The 17,249-nt window shown below is 34.9% G+C and overlaps 1 protein-coding gene across 3 annotated transcripts in view; it reads left to right on the top strand.

The window, feature by feature from the left end:
* LOC134854909 (dynein intermediate chain 2, ciliary-like) overlaps positions 1-16,954 on the top strand; it is a 512,182-nt gene extending 495,228 nt beyond the window's left edge. For 2 of the 3 annotated variants that reach the window (XM_063871307.1, XM_063871305.1), the window contains exons 7-19: positions 477-550; positions 963-1,013; positions 4,842-4,961; positions 5,496-5,600; positions 5,978-6,158; positions 6,919-7,083; positions 9,568-9,755; positions 11,767-11,910; positions 12,275-12,350; positions 13,185-13,419; positions 13,666-13,765; positions 16,040-16,173; positions 16,482-16,954. In XM_063871307.1, the coding sequence (XP_063727377.1) occupies positions 477-550; positions 963-1,013; positions 4,842-4,961; positions 5,496-5,600; positions 5,978-6,158; positions 6,919-7,083; positions 9,568-9,755; positions 11,767-11,910; positions 12,275-12,350; positions 13,185-13,419; positions 13,666-13,765; positions 16,040-16,173; positions 16,482-16,668 (1,760 nt within the window). In that variant the 3' untranslated portion in view covers positions 16,669-16,954. The remainder of the gene's footprint in view (positions 1-476; positions 551-962; positions 1,014-4,841; positions 4,962-5,495; positions 5,601-5,977; positions 6,159-6,918; positions 7,084-9,567; positions 9,756-11,766; positions 11,911-12,274; positions 12,351-13,184; positions 13,420-13,665; positions 13,766-16,039; positions 16,174-16,481) is intronic. The other variant, XM_063871308.1, reaches the window with a different exon arrangement.
* The last annotated feature ends 295 nt before the right edge of the window (positions 16,955-17,249 follow it).

Below are 17,249 nucleotides of genomic sequence, written 5' to 3'. Positions count from 1 at the left end.
ATGTGCACCAGCTTATACATGAATTCTATTATCAAAAACGCGAGTTCACAGTTTTTACAATACACGACAATTCATTGGTCTGAAATGCAAATGAGGTAAATCGTTCGAAAAAAAAATTTTCTTCTCTTCTGAGACCTTTTTTCACACTTAATAAGGACAACAATTGTTTCCGAAATGCATGTAAAATTAAAGGTTGTTTCCACTCCCCCTAACTTTCAAAATGTTTGTTTTCATACTTTTACGTGTTTTTACGTCTAAATACGTTATGTTTTTATGTTGAGTACGAAGAACAAATCTGTTCACAATAATTATTTTATAACCATGCCATTTTTAGTGCATTATGACAACGGATTTTTTTTCAGTTGGAATTCAAATGTGGAAGGAAGGTGGGAAAAAGCGAACTTGGAATTGTTTTTTTTTTGGGTTCCGTTTTGCTATTTACGGCTAACGTTAAATTGACTGCACGTGTGTTTTAGTGGGCTCTGATTTCATGAGTGGACTAAATGCGACACGAGCTCAGCAGGCAAATGATGCGGAAGCCGACGAACAGGTGGGCAGATACGATTAAAATGGAAACTATATTTTGTAAAAAATAAAATGTTTCTGGCTTACTTTTGAAGATTTTTTTCACTTTTGAGATTTGATGCAATATTGTACATAAAAAGGAGCCATCATTTGAAAAGTTTTAAGTTAGACCGGTATAGCTCTGAATTACATATTAACAAAGATATCGCATCGATGATTTATTTCAACAAAAACTATCAAAAGTTTCGTTTTTTATTCAAAATCTATCAATTTTTCCGCCTCGATATTGATCTTATTTGCTTAAAATATGCATTTTGTTCTTTAAATTAAGCCAATATTTGGCAAAAAAATTGGTTGAAAATCAGTGTTTACCTCACATTGACTGTCCTTTTAAAAATATATTGCCCTCTAATATTAGATTTTTGTTCCTTGAAAAGGGAGGCACTTTCATGAGGTCTGGTATGACCACTGCAATGTCCAACCGAGACGTAAGCACAGAATCCCCCCTATCATTTTCAGAGAAATCATTCTTTGGTTCTTTTATTTTCACTATGCTCATCCTCATCTGGCACGAGTTGTTTTGCTTTAATGTTTTCATTTTTCTGTTTATAATCTAAATTAAAAGTACTGTTAAGAGAAATAGCTCAGGTCAAAACTCCTAATCATCATTCTTGTTAGTTGCAGCTGTATGAAATTTTATGAAAAAAATTTTGAATATTTTTCGTATTCCGCCCAAATTAAATGAACGGCGCATCATTTACTAAATGAATGGTTATTCAAACTATATTTTGAAGTCGTATTTAGTTTCAACCATTCAGAATCGAGCGTTTTTATTTCTACTTCATAGTTTTAAGTTATGAATTTTGGTGGAGTAAGTTAAAACATTCAAAGTTTTTCCCAAATAGGTAATATGAAAGTTTAGATGTTGTTATTGTGAGAATTCAATTGTTGATTTTCAGGACGAGTTTACTACACCAATGACACCTTGGGTAACTCTCGGACTCGTTTAAAAATAACGCTCAAACTCCAAAAACTGTGTAAAAACCGGGAAGCGAAGAACGCTTAGAAAGTCTCTGCGAAGTACTAAGTTCAAAATTGTTTCGCTCGTTGTCGACTCCGCGAGACACTAAACGAGTCAATAAAATTTACTGTTAATAAAATGTAGCTCAATAAAATGCGTCAAGTATTTGTATGAGAATTCCTCAACAATTTGGCGAGTGGATTCCACTCACAAATTTGGACATGTTTAAAGACTTATCTCCAAATTTACAATTTAGAACAAGCGGTACGCCTTTTGAGAACAGAGTTTGGCATCGGAAGGTTTGTCGCATGAAAAATTTAAACTATCAGACATTATTTAACACTGAAGTTTTTTCGAGACTCTTTTCTGGCAGAATCTTTCAAAGTTTTTTTTTCATGCATAATTACCCTTGCGATAAGCAAGGTTATTGCAACCCGGTACTAGACTTTTTTCCCGTAAACAACTTTGTCCACAACTTTGGATCACTTCTAGAGGATCTTCATTTTTTTAAGTAGGATCTTCACTTCTATCACATTAAGTAGTAATTAGTTTCGTAGCCCGTTTGTTAAGCCCTTTTCAGGTTTATCAATTTTTTCGGGTTCGGTGTTTTCGTCTTAGGTTCTGTCGGTTCGTTCTCCGTTTTTTTAAACGCCATTTTTTTATCTGGCCTGTTTTTTTTTTACTTTTCAGAGCATTGTTTTTTCCAATTTAAACAGTTTTTACTATAACTGAAACTTCACAAATTTACCATGTCTGACTGCGTTTTTTTTTTTTAATTTTTTTTATATTCAAACAGTTTCAGTTTATGTTATATCGACTTGTCAACTTATTTTGCGTAATTTTGAGGGCAAATTATATCCGTTTGGGATTATAGTTCATTTTTGATGATTCATAACAAGTTTAAAATTTCTGTTTGGATGGTTTATAACAAGTTTAAATTTTCTGAAATTTTTCATAATAACAATTTTGTTTTCGGCTCAACAGGTTTCGACCCAAAAATCCGAGATGTCGCATTTGTTGTCGCTCGGTAACTGGTTTTCAGTTTTAGGGGCTGTTTTTGAGCTTCATCCGATACAAATATGAATAGAATTTTTGTAGTTGTAATTTTTCAACTTTTGCCAAGTTATTTTTTCAAGTAATTTTTTCCAACAAAATTTTTCAGAATTTTTTTCTACTTTTGTATTTTTTTCATTCAATATTTTGTAGCGCAATGTGTGTTTTGCATCGCAAGTTTTGCGGAGCTCCGCCTCGCTTCTGTATGACGTTTAGCACAAAAGGTGTGAAAAATAAGAAATGGTAAGCGAATATTGCAAGCTTTATTGTATAAGCTCATTACCGGTAAAATTTAACTAAAAAAAGCTAAAAACAAATTACTGTTGAAAATCTATACTTTCGAAAATTCTTCCATAATTCAATTTCACCTTCCCGTGTCCGCTTAGCAGTGGCGTGCGCAGAAATTTTTTCAGGGGGGCGGTTTTTCAAAAATTTTAGGTTTTAGGTCGAACAATTTCATTTTCTGAGTTCTCCGGAATACTATACGAGCCCTATTTACTCAAAAATTGTCTGCGCTGCAGGCAAATTAAAAAAAACAGGTTAAAAAAGGCGGTTTTTTGGCGCGCGTTCTCTCATATTTTTCATATTAGCATATTGCAACCAGAATTGCGGGGGGACCGCCCCCTCCCCTCGGCATGCTACTTCCGATTATTCATATAAAAAAAATAAAAAGCTACAAGATGCAGCAACTGTGCATGAAATGTGCAAGCTGCATAGCGAGTTCTTACGCTGAAAAGAGAATTTGAGAGCGAATTCATCGGGAATGCACATAAAAAAAGGTCAAAAATAGTTTATTGCTCTATTAAGGTGGCTATAGCTAACGCACTTGGATAAAGCGAACATAGCTAAAAACAGGCTGTTAAAATTTGCATTAACCTTATTTACAATAATATTTTGAATAGATGGTTTTGTTTGTTATTCATTTGTACGACTAGGTTTATTTTTCCACGAGTTTTTTGGGGATAAAGACTCAATTTCGTCAAAAAAAAATTTCAGCAATGAAAACAGAGTCTTTATCCCCAAAAAACTCGGGAAAAAATAAACCTAGTCGAACAAATGAATAACAAACAAAATCATCTATTACAAATATTATTGTAAATAAGGTTAATGCAAATTTTAACAGCCTGTTTTAGCTATGTTCGCTTTATCCAAGCGCGTTAGCTATAGCCACCTTATTAAAGCAATAAACGATTTTTGACCTTTTTTTATGCGCATTCCCGATGAATTCGCTCTCAAATTTTTTCCTCACAGATATGCCAGTAAACAAATGAAGCCCTAGAAAGATTACAAAAACTAATGTTTACGCCGATATGAAAGCTAGCAAAAACTGATTTTATTTTTTTGGTTTCCGTTGATTTGCTGAATGCAGTGATGGAAGTTTAAGACATGGTTTGATTCATTGCTTTCTTGTGACAGAGAGAAGGATGATAATACAATTTTTAAAAAAAATGCATCCTAAAATTGTAAATCCATTTTTTTAGTTATCCGACTTATACAGGAATACATAAAATCACATCAAATGGAATTTAAATTATAGTGAAAATTGTCCTAATCACTAAGAATCAAAGAAACAATTGGTTGGCCGACAATTTTTTGTCTATGTGTCGACATGATAACGCTTGCTAATGGCAAGCATTCTTGATTTTTATCGTTTACAACATTTTGTTTTGCATTTTGAGGCACCTGTGCTGAATCCAGAGTTTCTTAAAAATTAAAAGAAAGTTCTGGCTGGATGAATGTTAATTTGGACTTTGAGCGTTGTTTAAAAAGACTGAGCACCGTTTAGTAAATTCAATAGCTGTCGCCAATTTTGTACTTGCGCGTCGCTCGGTTGACTTGTGACGCGCTGCGCAGCTTCTTGGCGCTGCTTCCACTATACAATTTACCCAAGTTTTAAATCTGTTTAGATGGAAAATATAACCCCTTAGATCTCATTTTTTGTCCCGATTATATATGCTTCCCAATTCAAATGAACTTGAGCATCAGTTAGTTAATAGAAATGTAGAAACAGTTTTCAAAACCAGAAGAAAAGAAGATACTAGAGTAGAAGAAATTGATAGAAGGTTGTTTTTGAACCATCGTATTCGAAGCAATTTACAATTTTTATAATTGTGATCCATGTAAGTTTGCATTTCAAAGCTTTAATGTATGTGTTACTTGTTGGGTCTGACACTTTTGTTACAAAAAAGTAACGCCCCTTTAATTATTCCATTTGGGATATTCATTAGTGGTGCAATTTTAGCCCGATAAAGATGAGCAAGAAACACAGCAGATTACAATCAAGAACAAGAAAGACGTGAAGCCTGCGAATCAGTTCAACTACAGCGAGAGGGCTTCACAGACTTACAACAATCCTCTCAGGGTTAGCACAAATAGTTTTATCCACATCTTCATGTAAGTCAGCAGTGAAGAAATAGTTAGTCTTCGCCGCTCAGTTTAAAGGCTGGATGGATGTTTGAAGCTGACCAGGGTGCGTTTTTTTGCATTAAAAAGCATTATTTGACCCAGAAAATAGCGAAAAAATAAATGTTTTGACAAAATTGAAGATAACTCACCGTTTGATGTTTCTGTAATCACAATTTCAACAAAAAGATAAATTCATAATGCAGCCCAATGGGTTTAAAAGACTGATCACCTGAAATGAGTATTTCGACACAGTTTTCTGTGAGCAAACTTTCTGCGTAAATTAATTGTGTAAGACAGCATATGGTTACCATTGTTTATCGCTGTATGTTGTTACTATTAGAGGCTCCTGAAAACGGGCTACTAAGATCTACGAATTTCTTTCAAGGAGATTTCGTTTTGTAACTGTTCTGAATTTTACAGTGAGTGGAATCTAAATAGCAAACATTTTTTTAATTTCATTTTTTATTATTTTTATGTTTGTGTTGTTTAGGAGCGGTACGTGCAGACGGAGCCCCCTCCCCGTCACAACTTCTCCGCCAATGCCAACCAGTGGGAGATATACGATGCCTACATGGAGGATCTAGCCAAAAACGAAGTTAGTACCCCATCGATGTGAAGTCCCCATCGTAACACACACCCGTGGGGGATAAGATATTATAACACCAACTTCGTGGCCAAGCCATTAAAATAAATAGCTTCCCCTTGCATTACACATAGATCAAAAGATGTTGATTTAAGCTTCTCTGGCTTGAAATGTTTTTTTTTATTTCATCTTGGAAATGTTTACTGACAAGTGTTTCGCTTTTTCTTATTCAACAGTTACAGTAATAAAACCCGAAATGAAACAAAAATCTTTATCTATAGCGGCGAATTGCTCGGAAAGAGGTCTAAATTTTTGTTTTTAATCTTCAGAAGGAGACATAAGGTAAAAAAAAATTAGACTTGGAGTTAATTTTTGTTTGATGTTTGCAGAAGGCGAAAGCGGCCGCAGCTGGTAAGACTCCCCACCATGGAAAAGGCAAGGATGATGGGAAGCACAAACTGGCAGTGATGGCAGACAAAGACGGGGATGAACTGAAGGGATCGATGGGACAGCCATTGCACATTCTGGAGAGAATGGTCAACCAGAACACATTCGACGAAATATCCGAGGGTACTTTTCAAATGTTTCTGAAAAAAATATCCGGTTGTTGTGCAGGTAGCACGGTGTGTTTTCATAGTAACACATAGGGTGCTGACCGGATTCTCTATAGCGTATCTTAATACATGGGGGTCCCCACCCCTACCAGCGATATCCAGCATATATACTACTTAGATTGTTAAAAATCTTCTGGTTTTTTGATTTTTTTGTACTCTTTGTTTTTTTTGTGACTTAGGTAGATAACAAGGATAGCCGGTTGCTGTGGAAGTAGGACAGAACCTTCGATGCAAATCAATTCAAAAGTCTTGAAAAAAATAGTTTTCCAAATTTTTTTTTGAATTTTTTCCAAAAGTTTTTTCTCCAAATTTTTTATGAAATGCAAGACAATTTAGTTAGCTAGAAATTTGTCAGAATGAGGTGATTGTGCCTGAAAATCTTTCTCCTGCTTCTTAATTATTCTGGAAAACGAAAAACGTCTGACCAATTTTCCTCGACTTTGTTGAGTTTTTTTCGAACCCGAATCACGGCCAATAGGGCTTTAATGTGATACCATGCAAATAGGGCTTTAATACAAAATTTACTTTGACTTACTAAAATTTAGCAAAAAATCCCCCCTGCGTCATTGTGGTTAGCTCCCACATCTTTTTTGGGGGAAGGGGGATGGTCGTAATAAAAAAGCAGATTCTTTTATATTGTAGCCAATGCAGCGGCTAGCTGGTACTTCAATTACGTGATAGTTTTATAACCGATTACAAATGATATTTTGTTTCAGACTTCAAGTATTACGAGGATCCAGCGGATGAGTATAAGGACAATGGGAATGGAACTCTTCTGCCTCTGTGGACATTCTCTAACGAGAGGACCAAGAGGCTGGCAGTCACTGCCCTCAAGTTCAACCCACTCTATTCTGACTTGTTCACTGTCGGATACGGATCATGTAGGCTAATTCACCCTCATTACAACATTCTATTTAAAAAATCTATCTAAATGTATTCGTTTCTTTGTTATTCAAGGCTTGTGACTTTTTGCTTAAAGTAAACTACAATTGAATCAATATTGCTTGGAAGGTGATATCAAGGGCGAAACAAGTGGCAGTTTCCTCGTCAAATTTGTATTTTTTTATTAAAAATTTTTTTGAATTTTTTTAATGAACGATTTCTGCAAATTAAACAAGAGTTTTTTCCGTTTCTTTCTTCTCAGAATACAGTAGCTAGCAGATTTTGCCAACCTGTAGATTTCTAGTTGCTTAGCGTTTCTTTCCTTTTCTGTTCTAGCGTTTTTACAATAGATTTATGACTGAACAATTTTTCGATGAGTGTTTTTTTGTACATCAAAACTATTGAAATGGTTTTCGGCCTCGTGATTTTAATTGTTTTTCTCAGTATTGGGTTGTTTTACTCAGTAGCTTGATGAAAACCAGTGTTACTTTTTGTTGTATTTCGCCAAATTGAAATATTTGATTATCTTGCATAAAGAATGCATTTTTCAGGGAAAAAAATAAGCTATTCTTTCAAGCTTAATTTTTGAAGCAAATTGCGTTTTTAGCGTTCAACAGCCTATTGTCCGTGCTTTGCAAAGTCATAAAAAACTTGATATCCGCGTGAAAATTTTTTCGAAAATTTGAGCGAAAACTTGCCGTAAGTTTTATTGTACTGCTAAAGCTGGTTTTTATTGAATTATGCAGCTTAGGTAGCGGCCTGTGCCCAAATATAAAAATGAATATTGATATTCGTTTTGTTGCAGATTTGCAAATTGCTGTTCCGACCATTGAAAATGGGAAGGAACTTTGTATTCGGGTGTCTTTTTTTCTCTTTTTTTTTGGTTTCCATGCAAAATCAGGTACCACTAAAAATTATTGGACTGGGTTGAGTGATATATAATTTTGAATACCTTTTAGTCGTGACGAAATTTTAAAAATCTCAGTGTCAAAAAAAATCGGTTCGAATAAAGTGATGATATTTTGTTAAATTGGTCAAGTAGGCTAAAAAAAACTTGGTTTTTCCAGACAGAAACTAGTTTTAAAAGCTATTACTGGCACTTCCTTGGCTAGAATTTAAAAAAAAATACTGTTCAAAAAATAGAAAAAAAATTCGAATTTTTTTTTGAATTTTTTTTTGTTATGCTTTTTTTGAGAAAACTGTTGTTGATTATGCCTAAGTTACTAAGTTTTAATGCGTGGGTATAGTTTTATCATCACACTACGTACAAAAAACACTAATATGAAGCACTTAATAATTTGAAGAACTTTTTTTGGAGTTTGTATGAATATGGTCAGAACTTTCTGTGCTACTTGCACCTGATCCTTTTTTACAAACTTTGCGTTTCTTTTGGTCTTCTTCCGTCATTATTATTTTCGAAAAATTAGCATGCGTTAGTTTGAATGCTGTTTTGATCCTACAGAACCGAATGCATAACTAGTATTGCAATATTTCGTTTGCACAGAACTTTCAAAAATTTGCAAAATTGTTCAAATTTGTTCATTAATTTTTTGTTCAGTTTAGTTGACTTTTCTGAAAGCAAATTTCAAGGTCAATTTTGCATTTTTTACAGATAAAATGTAGAAAATTTATCAATGAAAAATGTCTATTTTTAATTGATGCTCTGAAATATCCTTGAAATTGTGTTTTGATTAAACATACTTTAGTTCATTTTTGGTTTAAATTTCTGGAATTTTGTTTTTTTTTCTGACTCACGTTTTGTTTTTTTTCTTATTTTTTATCAGAGAGCAATTGCCAATCAACAAGGTGGAGTAGTTCATCAACACATATCTTCTGCTTAATGCACTCTGGAAATCTAATTATCTATTTTGGCAGTCATTTTTTCTACTTTTAATGTTCCTCGTCCTTTTTTTGTGGTTTCGAATCCATTTTGTGCCCTGTATATTTAAAATGAAAAAATTTAGACTATGGAACAATCATTTCGAGTTTACAAAGTCTTGGATCTCGCAATGATTGTACTTATCTTTCCATTGCGTCTTATATAATTTTGTTGCTACTTGAATTCCGATGTTTTTTTGGTTCCGACCTCTGTAAGACCAGCGTTCCTCAGCGTAATTTAGTTTTTTTTCAACCTTTTCTTTTTCTTCCACGCAAAGTTAGGTGTCACTTGAACTTTTTTTGGTCGCCTTCTTGGAAATTAAAAGAAAAAACAAGCTTTTGTCAAATGTGCCTAAATTACTATTACTATTGAATATGCCTAAATTCTAGGCCTTCATTCATCTCCTCTCATCGCACCACGAACAAAAACTACCCAATTCGAAAAAAAATTCTGACTTCATTTTAATGAAGTTTTTGCCTTTGTCTTTTTGCACAAGGTTGGTGATATGATTTTTTGCTTTTCTGCCCCGTGAATCTTGAGTATTTTCGTCACGTGAACCTTCTTTTGTATTTTTTTTTTCAAATTTTAGTATTTTCTGTTGCAGATGACTTCTTGAAGCAGGGCGAGGGTCTGATGCTGTGCTACTCGCTGAAGAACCCCTCTTACCCGGAGTTCGTGTTCGAGACCGAGAGCGGGGTGATGTGTGTGGATGTACACCCCACCTACCCCTACCTCATCTGTGTGGGACTATACAGTGGTCACGTGGCTGTGTACAACATGCTACAAAATCAGGTCAATATTCAAACCTAATTAAGTTTCACACTTAACTTAATTAGTTCATACTTATTCAAACTTAATTAAGTTCACATTTAATTAGCTCACACTTATGCAAATTTAATTTAGTTTACTTGTACGTTTGTTTAGACTTACTAGGGTTCACATTTGATCAAACCTAATTATATGCACGTTAATTTGGAATGTTTTATGTTCTTCGTTTTTTTCTGTTAATTAAGATCATTTCAATGGGAGTTGTATTTTTTCTAGGATTTGAGCTATTCCTTAAGTTTAGTTATAATACGTGAAATTTGAGTTAATCAAGATCATTAAAAAGTTTTCATACTGAACCTTGATCCTTAAAACGAGGTAAGAAATTTGTTTGTACGAATTTTTGCATGTAAAAATGAGTTGCAAGCAGATTCTAATGAAGTAATTTGAAATAAGTGGCGTTATTTCTAGAAACTTGGAAGACATAGGGTAACTTCAGTGTGTTAAGTGTAGTCATCATTATTGTCCATTTAATGTCTGAGTATAAAATTAACTCACTAGAAAGTTAGCGATGCATCTTAGTCAAGCAACGCTTTGTCACAAAAATTTATTAAATGATTTTCAACTTATGTCTTAGATGTTGTATTGATACAATGATAATTGGAAAATGAAATATTCGAGAATAAACTTCTCGTGCATGAAAAGTTGGAGTATAGAAAAAAGCCACAAGAACGATCTCTGGGCCCGGTAAACAGCGTTTTTTTAAAGGTACTCATTTAGAAGTCTGTCCCCGTTAAACACCTCGTCTAGATGTTTGGTATTGAAAAAGTACTTATGGTTCTTTATGAAAGTCAGACAGAAAAGCTGTTAACAGGTAATTGATAATTTCATGTTATAGAAAACTTGAACGCTTAGTCAAACGAAGAAATGTTTTCTTTTTGTTTTCATCCACTTGAACTACGTCTAGATTTCAAGTGGTTTAGCGGAACCACACTCTGAACGGGTTTTTTGAACGGCATACATCAAAAACGATGAGACGATACTTCTAATTAAGTACCAAATTTTCTAATTTACTTCGTCAGTTAACGGATATACTTTGACATATATAGTCCCTCCTTGTGGGGGAAAACTAATGACAGTATGACCAAATGGTAGAAGAAAGTTTCCAACAGATAAAAAGTCTTTAACTGTTCGAAACACTGTCTGAGTTGTTACAACTTTATTGGCAATTTTGCTCTTGTGTTCGTGCGTTCGAATCCCCCTTCGGTTACGTTCTGAGGGTTCCCAAAGTCATCCACCTCCTTAAGATGAGAAATGCTAAGGCAAAACAGATGACACTAACACTCCTTCATGAAGGCCCTGAAGTTAGCAGGGCCGGAGGCTAATGAAGAAAAAATTGAATTTTTTTAATACTGAATTCTGGTTGACTTATATAAATTTATTTAACTTGGTCATCCTCTCTCGTGTTCCGACGATCTCTTTATCGTTCCGACAATTTAAATCCTTTTTTTTTTCACCTTAAGTCAGGTACACAAATAATCATCTGAATGGATCGAGTGATATACCAAATTAAAGCCCTTTCAGTCATGATTCGAAGTACATTATATAATTTTCAAAGAGTTGTCCCTGTGACAAGAAAAACTTCGATTCGAGCGAGTAAAGCGATCGAATAACGAATGTTATATGGAATTTCACATTTATTTAGTCTTTTAGGTTAAAAAAAACTTAATTTTAATAAGTTTAGATCTAATAAGTTGCATAATTCAGTGCTTCCTTTGCAATAAAGGTTTTCTTTAAAAAATGAAAAACTTTGTGCTAAGTTTTCTTTTTTAAGACATGCTGTCGATAATGTCTATTTCACTAAGTTTCTATGCGGTTTTATAATTCTCAAATCATCCCACGCACTAAAATACACACTAATTTGAAGAAAAGAAACGAAAAAAAATACACTTTTTCTACGAATATGGTGGGAACATTCTGTGCTACTTGCACAGCGACCGGTTATCCTTGTTAAACATGCGAATGAATTATGGTGTAGGCGCCGCCTATAATGAGTAGTGCGGAAGCGAAGCATGCTGACCCGGTGTGGCAGATCAACTGGCAGAAGGACGACATAGACACCAACTTGGTCTTCTTCTCCATCTCCTCCGACGGATACGTACTCTCTTGGACCCTTGTCAAGGTCAGCACCCTAGTCATTAATTACAGGGGAGGATTGATAACCTAAAAAGGTTCAACACAATTTTGATTTAATCTTGACCTAGATCCACTCCTGATAAATTTCATCACATTTATCCCATTCAGTTCAGATTCAGCAGACTGCAAATTACTCCATTTGCTTAAACAAGTTCAAACTTTCAACCCAGTGCCTTTTTTGGTCACTTTTAGAAACTAGATGACGTAATTCATATATATTTTTTAAAAATAGTTTCGCGAAAACTCTTTCAGGAAAATTTTGATGGAGGTTTTGATAGATACGTTCAGCTATGAAAGATTACTGCATGAACAAGTCAGCTGGTATCGGTTACACGATTTCTTTATTGCAGAATGAACTGAAACAGAATGTGAAGATGATTCTGCAGGACCCTCAAGCCACACAAAGTGTCGACCAGCCCGCTCTAGGTGAGAAAGTAAAAATTTTTCTACACAGGGGCGGATTTAGGGGGAGGGGGACGCCCCCCCCCTTCCCTCTCAGGGATTCGACCCCCTGCCGACCCAAAGGGTCCCACCTTTGTACTATTTTGAGATATCCAGTTTTGGTGACGGACCCTAAAATTTTTCTAAAAGCGCCTTTGGCGCCAATATATACTAATTTTTAATTTTGAGGGGGAAGCGCGCGCCGAAAAAATGCGATTTTTTGGCAAAATTTTTCCAAAAATTGCTTAAAAACGCTTTTTCTGGCCAATTTTTTTTTTGACTGCGGCGCAGAAAATTAGGCAAAAACAGACTTTTTAGTGCTTTCGTAGAGCTCGAAAAATCAATTTGGTCGACCTAAAAAAAGGTCGACAAAATTTTCGATAAAATCCTAGATCCGAGAATCCTAGAATCCCCCCCCCCCCCCGAGAAAATCCTAGATCCGCCCCTGGTTCTACATATCGCGTTTCTAATCAGCATCTTGTGGGGTATCATTTGTATAATTTGTAAATGGCCAGGCTTTCAAACATTATATTCACAGTCAGAGTCGGTGTTTAAACTGAGTATGAAGTCTGTTTAAGTACTTGCTATAGTAATATGTTTGCTCAACAGTTTCGACTTTGAAACAGTAAATTCAATAAAAATTGATTGTTGCGTCATTCTAGAGTCTGGCACAGCTATGTATTGTATTCCAAGTTGTTCTATTTGATTATGATATACTTTTTAACTGTTTAGTTGTGAAATACATTTTCAGTTTTTTTTTGTTTTATTTTTCAAGACAAGAGTTTCCAGAAAAACATGAAAGTTTGGTTTTTGTTCCAGAGTCCGGCACAGCTATGGCATTCCACGGAGACCTGGACTACCTGTACCTTGTGGGCACTGAGGATGGTAAAGTGCGCACTTGTAGCAAGGCCTTCTCTAGCCAGTACCTGGACACTGTGCAGGCCCACTACATGGGGGTGTACAAGGCAGTGTGGAACCCATTCCACTCCAAGATATTCATGACATGTTCAGCCGACTGGAGTGTGAAGATATGGGACTACACTTACCACAAAAAGTAAGCGCAACCTTTTACTTTTTGTTCGTTGTAACTGCAAACGCTTAAACAAATTGTTTCAACTGTTCCTCGCGTTTGTTTTTTTTTTCATTGATCTGGTTTCGCGCACAATAAAGAGCAGTAATTTAATTTCAAATTATATTCCTGTTTTTTTTTCACAATGGTAATTTTTTAATTGCTTCTTTATTCCCTCGAATTGACTTCATTCAACAATGTTGATATTTTATTAGTCTCTGTGTGTTGTAGGGAGCCGATGTTCGTGTTTGACTTGAACAGCGCAGTCGGGGATGTGGCCTGGGCTCCCTACTCTTCCACCGTGTTCGCAGCCGTCACTGCCGACGGAAACGTAAGTAATGTTGGACGGCACGGGTTAGCTAAGCACAAAGTAAAAGATTGTCATGCCGACTTACAAATCATTTTTATCACCATCGAAAGTAAGGGGGTAGGATTTTCAGTTAAAATTTTGAAAATTTTGTTGACTTTTTTGTAGGCTTTACCCCATGTTGACAAGATTTTCTGCGTCGTTGGCAAATTTTCGAAAAAAACTAGTAAAAAAACGCGTTTTCAGGAAATTTTTGGAAAATTTCGACCAAAAAACTGCGTTTTCGGCGCGTGCTGCCCCTCAAAATTAGTGTATGATGGCGCCTTAAGAAAAATTTGGTGTCAGTCAGCCAAAATCTAATGTCCTAAAATCTTACCAAAGGGAGGACCCTTTGGGTCAGTGTGGGTTAAATCCCTGAGGGGGGGGGGTCCGCTCCTCCTTAAATCACAATTAAGGGGTCCGCTCCCACTTCTGATCACAATTAATACAGTTGAGTTATATATGATATTGAAACCCCTTTGAGTCGTGATTCGAGCAGCTTTTTGAAATTCCGAAAAAAATTTCTGCGTTAAAATAAGGCGAAAAAAATTTCTGCCTTATTCTGCATTATTTGTGCATATGTGACTGGTAGGGTTGTTGAAGTCATTTGCTTCCCGTGTGATACGGGTTTCTCTGTTTCATTTTTTGGAAGCATCTTCGTTGGAGCATTAATTTGAGGAACATTAAATGCTGCTTATGGTATCTTTTTGTTCCGACACTGAAAGTGGGGAAGAACTTTGTATTCAGGCGTGTTTTAGTTTTGTTCCGACTATTTGAAAAATGTGGAGGAACTTTATAATCAGGAGTGTTTCAGTTCACTTTTTTTGTTTTCCAAGCAAAATCATGTGCCACAAATAATCATCGAAATGGGTTGAGTTATATATCATATTTAAGCCCTTTCATTCGTGATTCGAAAGACGTCAAAAATTTTCGAACGACGTCAAAATTGTCGAGAAAAACCGGGTTGAATTTTTTATTATTTTAGGCCTAATTTCGATCTAATAAGTCGAGCGTGCAGGCTTAAAATAGCTTATTTATGCTATTTACTTTTTACATTTTGTTTTCGTGTTTCTAGTCATTTTTCTGCAAAAACTGTTTTTCAATTAGCCTCTTTGACGTTCTACTTTTTTGTTCAGATCTTTTTATCACACCAGAAAAAAATGACAGTAATTTAAATACAATTGAACTTTTTTTCCAAGACTATGGTCGGAACATTCTGTGCTATCCGTGTTGTTCCACCATTTGAAAAATGGGGAGGAACTTTGTATTCGTGTGTTTTAGTTGTTTTTTCTTCTTTTTTTCTTTCTTTTATTTTCCACGCAAAATCAGCTACCACAAATAATCATCGGAGAGAGCTGAGTGATATATCATATTAAAGCCCTTTCAGTCGTGATTCAAGGTTCGAGAAAAACCGGTTTGAAATTTTTGATTTTTTCTCTTAATTCGAGCGAATAAAGCGAGCGAGCAGATTTACAATAGAATCTTATTTTAATGACTTAAAAATCTTAATACCTTAATTTAGGCCATATAAACTTATTTTATTCGAGTAAATTCAGTTTTTTTTTGAGAATTTCAGCTGTTTTTTAGAATCAAAACTTCAAAAATTCGAATAACTACAAAAAATTTTTTTACTTTTTTTGATTTCTTGTGGTTTTTTAGTCTTGTTGTTACGCAAATTGTTTTCCAGTTTGCTTATTTTACTATCATTGTCGAATATGTCCAAGCTTTAGTTTTTCTTTCAGACACTTTATAACACCATGCCAAAAACACGACACAATAATTTGAAAAAAACTTATTTGTTGCATTTTTAAGACTGTCGGAATATTCTATGCTATTCGCACAGTAACCGGCTATCCTTGTTTCTTTTTGTTTTTTTTCACGCAAAATCAGGTACCAAAAATGATCATCAAATAATCAAAATCAGGTACCACGGCATTTAAAAATTGGCAAAAAATTTTTCCTCTGTCGAGAAAAACCGGTTTGAAAAAGTTTAAAAACGAGTTAAAAAAAATTCTGCAAAAATTGAAATGTTCGAATAGTTTTTTTTATTTATTTTTTTTTTGTAAGTGAAAAACTGTTGTCAAATTTCCCTGATTTTTTTAATTATCGAATTTTTAGGCTTTCATTTAGAGTCTTTCATCGCATCAAAAACAAAAGACGACGCAATTTGAAAAAAAAATTGTAGTTTTTTTTAATATGGTCGGAACTTTCTATGCTGCTTGTTAACGATGTGTTTGTGTGTTTATGTGTCTATATCAGGTGTATGTGTTTGACTTGAGTGTGAACAAGTACGAGGAGGTGTGTCGTCAGATGGTGGCCAAGAAGAAGAAGACCAGACTCACACACATCCAGTTCAACCCAAAACACCCAGTACTCATCATAGGAGACGACAGGTACGTACACCCCCCCTTCCATCCGCAGCAAACCCTGACCCCGATTTTTACTTCTAGCAGCCCCCATACCCTGGCATTACCTCACTCCAGTGACTCCCAAGTTAACCAACCCCGTGGTTTCGTTGTTTTAATTAAGCTCCATTCAGCTCATTTCTAAGCTCCGCTTTTTTTTTTTTACCTAACTGCCCTATTGTTCACCATTTCATTCCAAAATTCTTTTGTTTACTTGCATTCCAGAACCTATCGTGTGCTTCATTAAGGAAACCATCGACTTTTTTGGAACTTTCCCTCATTTTTGCTTTTTTCAGGGGTTACGTGCAAAGTGTTAAACTGTCTCCAAACTTGAGAAAAATGCCGAAAGAGCGAAAACTAATGACCACAGACGCGGCCAAAGCGCCGAAAGACGACAAAAAGACAAAGGAGTTCGAAAAGATGGAGAAGCTCTTATCACTCGTCAGAGAACCAGAAAAGCTCAAGGACTCTTCATCGACTTAACTCAATTCGGCCGTCAAAACCGAAAAAAAAAATAGTTCTATTGTTTTACGGTTCTTATTGTTGCAATTCTAGTTGCTGTTTTTGGTCTTAAACTGCAGCTGAAAATTATCACATCATTTACGCCATTTTCTTCAGATAATTAGATACTTTTCTAATGATCATAGAGGTTGAAATTGTATCTATCAAAAATGTAAATAGATAAATGATCTTTAGTAAAACTATTCGAAAATCAAAATTTGTTCAATAAAAATCAGAAAACAACGTTGAATTGATTTTTGCTCTTAAATCTCATGTTTTCGACTAACCGCAATTTTACATCTGAATAATAGCATCAAAACATGCAGAAACTAAAGCAAACGTTTTTTGAATCACTACAATAAAAATTAGACACGATATATTATTGTTTAACTTTTTTAGTCCTCAAAAAGTAATGTAAAGACATAATGCATTCTCTTATTGTTATTAGTAAAAACAATTTTCAAATTATCATGTCTTCAACTAAGCATGAAATATTTGAAGCAAACATTTACTTTGAAAGTTTTTGCTTTTATTACTCATGCGATAGGCAACGGTATTGTAAC

The sequence above is a fragment of the Symsagittifera roscoffensis genome, chromosome 9 (assembly GCF_963678635.1).
Source record: "Symsagittifera roscoffensis chromosome 9, txSymRosc1.1, whole genome shotgun sequence".
Classification (NCBI taxonomy): domain Eukaryota; kingdom Metazoa; phylum Xenacoelomorpha; order Acoela; family Convolutidae; genus Symsagittifera; species Symsagittifera roscoffensis.
The sequence above is the reverse complement of the archived record's forward strand: the minus strand, read 5'-3'. Positions and strand labels throughout refer to the sequence as shown.